This window comes from Leptodactylus fuscus, chromosome 4 (assembly GCF_031893055.1).
Source record: "Leptodactylus fuscus isolate aLepFus1 chromosome 4, aLepFus1.hap2, whole genome shotgun sequence".
Lineage (NCBI taxonomy): Eukaryota > Metazoa > Chordata > Amphibia > Anura > Leptodactylidae > Leptodactylus > Leptodactylus fuscus.
The window spans coordinates 141199072-141212459 of NC_134268.1; the positions used below are offsets into that span (position 1 = coordinate 141199072).

Here is a 13388-nt window from a genome sequence, read left to right on the forward strand (position 1 = left end):
CATGGCTTTGTCAGACAAAACAAATACAAGAGAGCAAGCTTCATTTTCTGTGGCTGCATCATCTTATCCAAAAATAGAAAACTGCATTATACTTTCACAAGACTGTTACAAGCATTCACACACGTCTACATGGCAATTCCCTAGTTCTAGCGCGTTCAATCAAACATTATGCGGCTTCTTCCTCAGTCATTGAACAAAAAACATATGGTGGAAATTATAACTTTCACATAACTCAGCGATTCTTAAAGGAGTATTCCCATCCCAGGCTATACCATAAATGCCCAATAGGTGAAGGTTCTGGAGGTGAGATCCACATTCATCTCAAGACATATGGACCGCCAACCCACTGTGACTGGAGAGGTGGCCACAGATGCTCATTTCTCTCTCCATCCATTTGAAAGGAAGGTGAGAAGCAATAGCTCAGCATGGCCTCTACACAGTGTACAGAGCCATATACTGTGCAGATATCAGCTAATCGTTGAGGGTGTCAGGCAGAGGTCGCCATACATGACAGTGGTCGCACAGCCAGGAGCCAAAGATACACCTGGAATCTCCAGGCCGAGAAGAAGAAAGGACCTGTGGAAGCTACTGCAGCCGCAAGCTGATATTTACACTGACTTTAATGGATTATAGCATCAGTTAACCTGTTCTCTGCCATTTGTGAGGAACAGGCTAACAGATGCTGTTTAAGTTATTTACCACCAGCATGTACAGCTCTGCTCCCAGCCTGGGGTTGTGAGTGTCTAACAAGGGAAGGAGCTGACGCATGTCATGTTAGGGTGCATTCACACTGAGTAAACGCTAGCTTATTCTGAACGTAAAACACATTCAGAATAAGCGGCGTCTAAAGCAGCTCCATTCATCTCTATGGGAGCCGGCATACGAGCGCTCCCCATAGAAATGAATGGGATGCTGCTTTCACTCCGAGCAGTCCCATTGAAGTGAATGGGAAGTGCCGGCGTGTACGGCAAGCTCTGCTCATGCCGGAGCGTACACGCCGGCACTCCCCATTCACTTCAATGGGACTGCTCGCGAGCGGACACTGATATTAAAAAAAATGGCCTGGGCGCATGCGCAGTAGCATGCAGCTTCTACTATGGCTACCGCGCATGCGCCCAGGCCATTTTTTTATATCAGTGTCTGCTCGCGAGCACCGGAGGAGGACGGGACCGGAGGACATCGGAGGAAGAAGAGGCGGGGATGAAGACGACGGCGCACCCTGAATGCCCACCTAGCGTGCACGATCCGTAAGTAGATAACATTCTTTTTTAGGGTTTTATTTTAAAACGGGGAGGGGGGGGGGGGGTAGTTTAATATAACTTTTACGGTGCCTGAATCACGCATATTTGGGGCTCTATCAGCATGATTTTGCTGATAGAGTCCCTTTAAGGAATTACAGCATCTGTGGCTCTATAGCCTTGCATTTTTAGAAATAAATCATCTTCTTATAGAAAACTTTTCATCACCTACACCAAAACCAGCACTGTGTATCTTTTAATAGGTGCTGCTGCACTGATTATGGCACAGATGGAATTTTTTTCTGTAGCCCCCCCCCCCCCCCACCCACACACACATCATTCCTGAGCAATAAGTGCTATTAGTTTTGGTGCCTGATATGCTAGTCTCTATACTGTCAGGTGAGCGGTGTCAGGCAAGGAGTGCGATTCTGAGCTCTTACACGGTTGACCTCTGATTGGAGCTCTGAATCACACACACCTGCCTGACACGGCCCACCTGGCATTACAGAGCTTCAATAGCAAATGAGACACCAAAACTAACCCCAGGAACAGTGCGGGCTACTGCACTAGAATCATTGGAGCAGTCCTATTAACACATGCTAAAAACTGAAGTTGGTAGAGGTGGTGAAAGGTTCTCTACAACTTCCATGTATTAATAATTGATTCCCCTTCCTCTGTGACCTGTTCATTAAACTTGATCTAGGTGAAAGATACAGATACACTATATTGGATTGTGCCATAGTCTGACTGACTGTACTTTATCACTAACCCTATATTCATATGACCGAGGTGAAAATGGGTAAAATTAGAAAAAAAAGTCATGTGAGTAGCCCATTCACTTAAAGTGAATTTAATACCGCTGTGAGACTACCATATTTAAATATAAATAAAAATTTTCACTGTCGTGAACCAGTATGTGTGCCAACTAAGGGTGAATGGTCAGACAGTGATAGCCATATGCAGCTGAGATGTCCCCTGTATGCGGAAGCCAAGGACTGTATGACTGTGCTACCATGGCCTCCATCCCATATCTAGTCATTATTTCTGTATGGAGGACAGTTACAGTAATAGCTTCCGGTATAAATAGTGACCTCTTAGCATTATTTATGTGTGTATATTATTTCTTGACATTACTGCGAATGTCGTACTCCTCTTAATAAAAATACTCATCCAAAATATTGCAAGGAGTATTTTTTTTTCCGGGAAAAAAAAATGTAGTGCGACCTCTGATGTCAGGCTCCCACCGATCTTATATTGATGGCTTATCCTAAGGCGAAACCATCAACATGAAGTTGTGGTCTACAGCAGAGCAGCGCTGACATGAGCACTACAATGAAAGGCTATTCTGAAGCAGATCCATTCTCACATGGTTGCCATAATTCATAGATATCAATTTTAATTAATAATAAAGACATTAAGATGTAGACCAAGCTCCGTATCCTCCTCAAATTCTGGACATCAAGAACTTAAAGAGGACCTTTCACCGATTTGGGCACAGGCAGTTCTATATACTGCTGGAAAGCTGACAGTGCGCTGAGTTCAGCGCACTGTCGGCTTTCCCGATCTGTGCCTTGGGTAAAGCGCTATCAGTCCCAGTACTGTAGCGCTTTACAGTCAGAAGGGCGTTTCTGACACTTAGCCAGGGACGCCCTTCTGCCCAGCAGCGCCTATTGCGCTGTACTGTGGAGGGGGGAGGAACGTCCCCTCCCTCTCCTGATAATACTCGTCTATGGACGAGCTGTGTGAGCAGAGGGAGGGGGCGTTCCTCCCCGCTCACACTGTACAGCGTGATAGGCGCTGCTGGGCAGAAGGGCGTCCCTGGCTAAGTGTCAGAAACGCCCTTCTGACTGTAAAGCGCTACAGTACTGGGACTGATAGCGCTTTACCCAAGGCACAGATCGGGAAAGCCGACAGTGCGCTGAACTCAGCGCACTGTCAGCTTTCCAGCAGTATATAGAACTGCCTGTGCCCAAATCGGTGAAAGGTCCTCTTTAAGCTACTCTTAAAGTTAGTATTTTGATATTCTAGACCTAATATTAAAAAGATTAGTCATTCATGCTTTATTTTTCAGAACATGCAGCAAACAGACTACTTGTATAATGATCTGACAGCATCCGCATCGATCCCCTCCTTTTACGTGATTAAATTATAATCTACCTAACAGACTTTGCAATACTGTTGTTCCAACATGGCCACTGATGAAGGGTCTCAAGCCCTAACTCATCTATTAGCAGTCTTGACTATATACACAGTCCAGACACATTAATGTGACCACCTGTTAAAATCCAGAATAACCACCTTTGGCAGAGCGGACCGCTGCGAGACGTGCAGGAAGAGAGGGGATGTTGTGATGATGTTCACTGGGATATTGAGCCATGCCGACTCCAGTGCCATGTCCAGCTGCGCTAGGTTACATGGTTGAGCATCCATGGCATGAACAACCCGATCGAGGTGGTCCCACAGATTCTTGATTCAAGTCCGGGGAATTTGCTGGCCAAGGGAGTATGGTACTCTCATCCTGGTGCTCCTCGAACCACGCACGTACACTGCGAGCTTTATGATACGTCGCATTGTCCTGCTGGTAGATGCCATCATCCTGAGGAAAAACATTTTGCATGTAGGAGTGAGCATGGTCCGCAAGGATAGATGCATACTTGTGTTGATCCATCATGCCTTCCACAATGACGAGTGCACCCAGATGGCTGATGACACGTGCCTTCTGTGATTGGTTATTTAACGTTGAAGTCAAAAGTAGGCGGTGCTCACATTAATATGACTGGACTATGTAGAACTGTTCATGATAAGGTGCAGTGCCACGTCAATGTCATTCAATGGTGGCTACTGATATATGGGTCACATCACATGAAATTTCATCAGGGCAGATAATGTCAGTCCATTATACAAGTCACTTGATGTGCTGTTTGCAGCACATTCAGAAAAATAACCTAGGCGTGGCCAATCGCTTTACACCAGTAACTACCATAAGTTAAGGACTTTGATACAACGTATGCATATTTCATATGGCCCAGCTGCTACACCTTACACATAATCTGCCTCTGAATTGTTTCCATCAATTATTAGCCAGGTACCTATTTAAAATATCTACATAGTTCAGAGTAATATACATGTGTTAGGTTCTGTTCCCATTACTGATGTGTATTTAGCTATACCAAGAGAATTTCAGTGTATGTTATGTGTGCCTATTCACTTTTTTTTCCTCCGTTGGCCCTGCATATATTGGTACACTATACAAAAGTAAGGAATAGTGAATTAGACCAGACACGAAGGAACAGTAAAAAAATAAACATTTACCATGCATTCTACTTTATTTTTACAGTGGAAAATATGGAAAAAAGGACCTATACAATGGGATATGTTGGAGCCCTCCATCAAAGTTATAAGTCATGAGGTTATCCCTAAGTATACGGCACCCTGACGGCTACTGCGCAATCGTCTGCGTGTCTAGGTCAGACCCCCACCATTGAACAAGTAGTGCCATGAATGGGATGCGTAAAAGTCCCATCCATGTGCTGCAGAACCAACCCCATAAAGATGTATAGAGCAGATTTGGCCCTCTTCCAGATGACCGTATATCTGGTCAGTGTGCTATCTGGGTTTTTCCGGATAACACACTGACCCATTCATTTCTATGGGCTCATACACATGACCGTGAATATTCCTGAACAATTTTGTATCCCCGCTGCTTCTACGGCTCCAATTCATTAAATGAAAGGGGCTGCGGAAGCACAGGCAGCACAAGGGTGACATCCATGTGTCCCCTGTGCCATTCATTCACGTACGCTGGTTACCACATGGTCATGTGCAAACGGCTTTATGCTGTGTGTGTGTATTTTCTGTAGTTGGTAAGAAAATCTTGAAAAACACTTTGGAGCCATAACAAGAATTTATTTTATCAACAGAAATGAATAGCCAATTAATCAATATGCATGTAGTTTTACATTGAGTGTAAACACATCTACTTTCTATACTCATCCTGGGATCAGTAGGGACATGGCAGTCTCATCACTAAACATTGCAGGTAGGGGCAACACGGTGGCTCAGTGGTTAGTACTGCAGCCTTGCAGCTCTGGAGTCCTGGATTCGAATCCCGCCAGGAACAACATCTGCAAGGAGTTTGTATGTTCTCCCAGTGTTTGTGTGGATTTCCTCCCATTCTACAAAGACATACTTAAAAAAAAAAAGTACATAGTGATCCCTATATGGGGCTCAATCTACATTTAAGAAAAAAATAAAAATATAAACATTACAGGTAAAACTAACATGTCCACAAATGTTATGTCCCACCATAACACTGGATGTGTAGACAGAGGTGACCATGACCATCTGTTCTGTGGCATTCAAAATAGTAGCCATGTGGTATCCGATATACAACACATAGCAGCAGCACCTGCTGGACTCCACTTAGGCTCAATTCAGATCACATTATTTACAACCACTTAGCAGATGTAAAAAACGGATGCAAACAGATGGTCATCCGTTTACATAGATATCAATGTCTAATTAAAACAAAAAAAAGGATCAAACCCTCCCCCCCCCCCCAAACTGAACAGAAGCAAAAAGGTTCCTTTTGCATCCCGTTTTTGTGGTATTTAAACTTTATTCTTGTTGGGCATGCAAAAAAAACAAACAAACAAAAAAAAAAAACAATTAGCTTTATTCTAATGCAGATTTTCTCAGCGTTTTTAGACTTGGGGCACCACTACCAAATAATTTTTACCAGAAGACAAAAAACAAAACAAAAAAACTGTTTTGATGTGGTGTTTTTTTGGGCACAGGTTTTCAAATTACAGCTGGAACATAAGGCCTGGTGTACCTGTGTTCGGGGGGGAATCCTGCGGAGAGAAAAGTACTGCAAGCAGCACTTTTGTCTTCAAGAAAAATTTGTGCGGACACTGCATGGAACACACACAGACCCATTATAGTCTATGGGGTCCATGTGGTTTCTTAGCTAACCGCTTTTTAATGCGCTCGGTATTCCATTTGGGGGCTCCCCAAGCAGACTCCCTGAACAGAATACCCAATGGAGATGTGAACTGGGCCTTAATTTGTTTCACATGTTAATTTAGAAAACCTCCCCAAAAACTACATAATCAAAACCACATACATTTTTCCGTTGCAGTTTTGATGCAATTGAAACTGAATCACAGCTGCACTATGTGAATGCACCGTCAAAACTACTCTAATTTTCCACCCATCACATACAAATTCACCTTTTATCATCGCCAAGCTCCCCAGTGACCCAACATGCTGTAAATGCTCCCTAATGGCCCCAGGGAAACAATAATGTCCCCCAGTGGTCCCCAGGGCAGGTAATAATGTTCCCTAGTGCCCCACACTGTAGTCATGCTATAGGAATAAAAAAAAAAAAACACCCATCCTTGTTCCCCTGGAGCTCTGAGGTCTTCCTGCATTTTATCTGCAGATCAATGCAGCAGGCATCACTAGCTGATCCCTGAGTAATAGAACAGAAAACTGAAGCCTTCTTAATGCATTATTCTATTTAACTACATCAGCATACTAAGACTGCCAATTAGTTAAATGGGGATGTGCAGTTATTTCCCCACCGGACTGTCGCGGCACCCACCACGGTTTGGAATCACCACTCTAATATGTGCAACGGCCTTCCTATGGGGTATAGTGAGACACAATAAATCTAAAGGACAGATTCAGACAACAGCATCCTCACTGTACATCTGAAGACCACACCTGTTCACTGCCATGGACTCTGGGATCTTCATACGGAGCAGAACAGCTGATCACTAAGCATTGAATACTATATATAGGACAACAACTTCCGAGTTTCACAATTTAGCAAAGACGCAGCAGGCTCAACTGTCCACTGATAGCAAGGCCATCTGCTAATCCACATTGACATCATCTGCCTATTTACAAAGACCTTTCCATTTCTCAGCCATGAGTTTGAGAATTACCCTTCTGACTTGCCACTCCCCCAGCAGTGGCCCCATATAATGTACTGTTCCACCAGTAGCCCATCATACATAAACCCACCCCTAGAGGCCCATCACACATTAATCTGTTCCCCCCCCCAGTGGCCCTTCAAACAGTATAACATATTGACCCCAGAACTGAGTGCGCACAAAAACTGTGCTGAAAAACTCGGCTTATACTCGAGTATATACGGTAAATATGCGCTGCCATATTCTCCCCTCTGTTGCGGCACTGGGCCGGCACATCACTGCCGGAGCGGCTGCAGTAATGACGTTACATCAAGAGGACCACTGCAATCTATGACTGGTCTGAGCTGTATACTGCTGAAAACAGCGATTTACTACAGCAGTCCACTTGATGTAACATCACTGCTGTATTTGCACTATATACAAAGACAGAAGCAGACGTGAAGGCCAACCCAGTACAGGAACGTAGGGGAGGATGCAGGTAGGTAAAATGTATATTTATTTTAGAACCCTCCCATGCTGCCTGAATTAAAATTTCTGATCCTGGACATCCCCTTTACACCTAGACAGAGTCTTTCCCCCCCCCCACTATATCAGTGAAAGAATCAAAAGTTACCTGATCAGCTTTATTTCTCCATTTTATTGTCTTCCACGACTCATAAAACAGTCAATATGCTATTATAAACATTGAAGGAGAGCAAATGGATCATTTATTTATGATGAATTCTTTGAACCTTTAGACTCCCTTCTAACTTCTGACCTTAATGGACCCCAGATACTTGTAATAGTCCACACTTTCCACTTCTTTACCATCAATGATCACTGGAATAATCTTATTTCTCTATTTTCCAAAATCAATAACACTTTCTTTTGTCCTTCCCACATTAAATAACCAACCATTCTGCTCACTCTATGCCATAAAACTGTTCACTTTTGGCTTAGTCTTGACTATTGCTAATCTCTTCTATTTGAGAATCCTCCTACTAAACTCTCTCCTCTACAATCTTGTCCTGAATGCAGCCCCCAGACTCTTCTTACTGTCAACACAGTACATAGATGCATCCACCTTATGTCATTCTCTTCACTGATTGATCATCCGCCACAGAATACAACATAAAATTATCACACTCACCCATAAATCCATCCGTAGCGCTGCACCTCCCTAAATCTCCTCCCTTGTTACAATCTACTACATTAACCAACTTCTCCATTCTGCCAATGACCCCAGACTTGTATCCTCTGTTATCTGAACATCCCACTCCCGTCTAAAAGACTTTCCTCGAGCTGCATTGGTGCTCTGGATTGCTCTACCCCAGACACATTAACACACAACTCAAGCAGCTTCAAGCATGCCCTAAAATCACATCTGGTTAGGCAGTTTGATTAAATTGTTCTACACCTCCTCACACTAAGCTTTTTTTTTTTTTTTTTTTTTTTTTATCCTAAGCTATCCTTTCTGTTCTACTCTATTCTTCATAACCTGACACCTCCATTTAGAGGTTACCCTGCACTTATCTGCATATTTATTAAAAGATGGCTGGATCATTGTACCAAATAAGCCCTCTTACCTCGTGTTGCCATATTTCCTCATAGATTTCTAAGCTGTGGTGAGCAGGGCCCTCACACCTATGTGCGATATGTTGTGTGATAAGTTAATTTTCTGTCATATTGTCTGTTCATGTAACCTCTGATTTGTATTATTGTATTATTATTATTAATAAAAAAATAATAAATAATAATAATAATAAAATCAGGCCCTACAGATTTCCAATAATTTAACTTCATTAAAGGTGTTATACCACAAAGTATTTATCCTCCAACCATGTGACCATTGAGACCCTCACAGATCCTAAGAATGAGGGGTCTGTCATGTTTTGTTTTTTTTAACACGAGATTAAATGCAGACAAATAACCAGATAGAGAGTACTCCATCTGCATTGTACAATTAATGCCCACCTTTAGAAGGATGAGTACAATGGACATTAATAACAGCGTGCACAGAGAAAACGAAAACATAGAAGTAATAAGATTTGCTGGCACTGAAATTGTCATTGCCAACTCTGCAGAGGGAGAGCAACATAAAATTTTCTTGCGCCAAGAGGCGAACTACATATTAAAAACAGAGGCCTCAGGTCTTAACAAAAGGAATTATAGTATGATAGTATGGGGTTTATTATTCTAATATCAACACATTTTAGGAGATACTATTTATCGCTCAGACAGATAACTAGTCTTATTTTTAATTTTTTAAATTGATTTGGGAGGTTATGAGCATAGAATGTTAAGTCCGTCTTGTATGGGGTTATTTTTGTGCCTTGCTCAAATTGCATTTAGTCTAATAAAGATTGTTCCACCTATTGTTTGTTTTAGCATTACCTGGCTGCCAAGGCAACAGTGACTACCTTGATAGTGGGTGTGGTTTGTTGGTACTGTTGTCCAGGTGATACTTTTTAAAAACACACTTTAACATAGGGGTGTCCAAACTTTTTGCCAAGAGAGTCAGATTTGGTGAGGTGAAAATGTATGGGAGGTGGGGGAGTAGTGAATGGGCTACTGCATGGTGGGTGGAATAGTGAAGGGGCACTGTATGGGCCATACAGTGGTCCCTTCACTGGTCCCCCCAAAGCAGTGTTAGGTCATTACTTAACTTTATGCTCCCCGATCTGGATCTGTCTCCTTGTTGGAGGTAGACTGTTGTGAAAGCATGTACGCCTGGAGCAAGAAGAAGCCAGAAATGCCAGAGAGCTTATAGCTAATTATTGGTACTTAGCTTGTAGGCCACAGGCTCAATGTGGCCTACAAGCTGTACCAGTATCAGAAAAGGGTCAGTAGTGTCACTTCTTCCCGGTTCTATGGATCCATTTTTATCAACTGGATTGGCAAAACCAGGGAGAACCATGCTGCATTCACTTAATGCTCCCCAAATCTTCTTCCTTCTTCATCCAGCAATGGGCTCTGTGCACCACACATCAGACCCCCTATTAAGAAAAGCAGTGGGGATCCAGTTAGCGCCCCTTAAAGGCAAAAGCGCTGGCAGGTCAATGGAAATTTGAACATGGGCCGCATTTGGCCCTTGGGCTGGACTTTGGACGTGCCTGCACTAATGTTATCATGTCATCAGTCAGTGGAAGCACACGATGCCTGTTTTATGCTTGCAGTCCACAATAATGTAGGTGGTGAGTGACGACCTTTTGTATTTTATTGAATATTATAATATGTCAGTCTTGGAGCTCAGCATTCAGAACCTAAGAGAAGACATGGTGGTCCTCTGAAGTATGATCATTACTGTCTAACTGTACAAGTGGAGAGATGGCAATAAAAATGAGAAGTTCCAGTATATTTTTTTTTGGTTATACAGTTCTTAGAGATAAGCCAAATTCGGCATAGTACCTATACAAAGCAATAATGTCCTACAATGTCCCTTGAATAATAACAACAACTCACCCTATAGACCTTATGCATTTAATTCGCCACATTTAGAATCAAAATGAATATAATATTAATAATGCAAGAGATAGCCCATTACTGAACAGCGCACCTACTATCAACATCAAGAGTTTGTGCAGTCAGTAGATTTGTATCAATGCGATTGCTGGGCAGCATACAAGTCACCTTACCAAGCAGAATTCCTGATCAATGTGACTGCAGTAATCTTTGATATAGCTCAGGTCCATCCACCATGTGCTCCCCACACAAAGCCATGGGAACCGCTGACCCATCACAGCAATCACCTTGACTGTGGAGATCACTAGACATACCTTAACTATTGTGTACCTCCAATGTCTCCAAGGCTTTGCAGAGTTCATACCTTCAGACAAGAGCAGTTGCTGCCAACAGCCACAGATACCTCTGCCAGCACAATAATTCTACAAGCATATACAACCACTACTGGGCCAAAGCAGCCATACAATCCTCACGTCCCCCCCTCTCCTCCATTCGACCACTACCTGAAGCAAGGCAAGAACATGGCTACATCTCCTCAATCAACCCTGCAACCCTCATGGTCTGCCTCTCCTCCTTCAGTCCAGCACTAGCTCCAAAAACACACAAGAGTGGGGCATGGGTAAGTGCATAAAGCAAACAAAAATGTATAATGTTACATACAGGGCACATAGGGGATACTCAGAGAGAACTGCAACTTGCTGCAGCTAATACAGAGTCACCTTGACTGAAAAGGTCTAGCTATACCGCTCTACTGGGCGCCACAAGCTCAGACACACACCATGTCAGCAATATAAAACCACTAACAGGGAAAATTCAGGTTCACATTAAAAGCAGCCCTTTAGTGAGTGCTGGGACCTTTTTTCTGGATTCGAAAGTAGTATGTGTAAGACATGACTCCAGCACCGCTTCTATAGAAATCTGAATTGTCATATTGTATGCAAGAAAAAAAAAAAGCAACTATTTTTTCAACTATTATTTTCAGGGATTTTCCAAGGTGTTGTATTATCATTTACATTAATGAGAAAGAAGGCATCATAATGGTATACACACTTTGCTAACAGTTCACCATTCAAGTAAAATCCTCAAATAAAAAAGCCCTTCACAAGGCTGTAAGCAGTGGAGAGTGGAGGAGGGGGAAAGAATGTACAAGGCATTTCTGCTGTCATACAGCTAAAATATACAGCAGTTAGGGCATAATGTTTCACTGCATGGAAACTATTAGAAATGGCAGTATTACATGTGGAATAGTCACCAACCTACAAAGCACAGCACAGCGCACAAGGTATAAATGCAGAACTTGGATTAACAGCACATATTCCTTTAAAGCAGACAGAGATTAGCAGATTTTTAAGAACTACAATAAAAGGGGTTGTCTTTTTCCATTGTATTTTAGGGGAGTTGTGAACTCTGTAAAGCTAGCCACACACTTTAGATAGGTGTAAATTGATAGCTATCTTGTCTAACTCCTCCACAAACATGCAAACTCAGCCCAGCTAAGCCGCGCACGTGTGTTGAACTGGAAGAAGGCAGACAGTTGCTGCTAAACACCTCTTCCAGCGGTGTATTGACACCTTAGAAGATGCTCTGTAGAGACACATGTTTATAGAATGCAGTTGTTTAAAATCTTTAAAAAAAAGCATTGGTTCACTGAAATAGAACTGAATGGAACCCATAAGAACAGTCATAGAAAATGCCTGTGCTTCATGTTTCCAGGAATGAACACATGCATCATGCTGGATATGATCCTTCTTCATAGCCAAAAGTGAACATACAACCTAAAGACTTAGGCCACATGTGTCCATCTGATGTGGGGCTGAGTCTGCAGGGGAATGCTCTCGGATGACACTCCAGCATTCATGTCTATGCTGGACTTGCAATCCATTCTGTTCCAATTACATAAAGAATAGAACCTGCTCTATAGTCATCTGTGCCATCGGAATGGAATAGATCAGAAGCCCTCATGAATGCATAATCAAATGCACTCGGATGTTACTTAGGGTGTCATACGAGTATATTCCACTGCAAACTCGGCCCACATCAGAAGCACACGGGGTGTGTGTGGGGCCTTACAATTCTCAGTCTAAGTGGAAAGAGATTCCTGTTGGAACAGTTAAAACTTGAACGCACACACACAGGTAAATATATTGTCACTGTCTAACTGCATGAAACACCAACATGACTGAGATGAAAGCAGTTTCAATGCTGTCAGACTCTGCTTCCCAATCTAAAAAGCTGAAACATCAGACCAAGTGCCCCAAGCTCATTCCAAGTCCTTTTATCATTCAGTTCCTATTTTTGCTGTGTAACTGTCAAGTAAGTCCCACCTCTCTTGCTATGTGACTTAGGGCTTCATCTTCTGCAGAGAATCTGTCTTTCATTTGGGTACGTTTCCTTCCAGATCCAGGAGTCCCCATTTTTAATCCTATTCAGATTTTCCAATTCTTTGAGCCAAATTTACAGCTTCCAGTCTGCAAGAAACAAAATACTGAAATTACACATACAATATGTTTAGTCTTATAGATACATGGAACAGTCTATTCTAAGATACTTTTCTCAAGGCGCCGAACATATGAAAACTGTTATATAAAGAAATGCCACTAGAGAAAGACAACTGTGCTTCCGTACTATGAGGTGAACCTTATACTTCATAGCACTGGTATCTGGGCACAGCAGGCTTCAATACAAAAGCATAAGATTTTCATAAGATATGATGAAACCCACTGGATGAAGAAGGGTACAGTGCCTTGGGTATCAGACAACAGTGGGAGAG

General features: G+C 42.6%; 1 protein-coding gene across 7 annotated transcripts in view; it reads right to left on the reverse strand.

Moving 5' to 3' along the window:
- The window catches only part of LRRFIP2 (LRR binding FLII interacting protein 2), a 68986-nt gene that overhangs the window by 49132 nt on the left and 6466 nt on the right, over positions 1–13388 (reverse strand). For all 7 annotated transcript variants that reach the window (XM_075271119.1, XM_075271117.1, XM_075271118.1 and 4 more), the window contains exon 2: positions 12943–13086. In XM_075271119.1, coding sequence (XP_075127220.1) covers positions 12943–13032 — 90 coding nt within the window. In that variant the 5' untranslated portion in view covers positions 13033–13086. The remainder of the gene's footprint in view (positions 1–12942; positions 13087–13388) is intronic.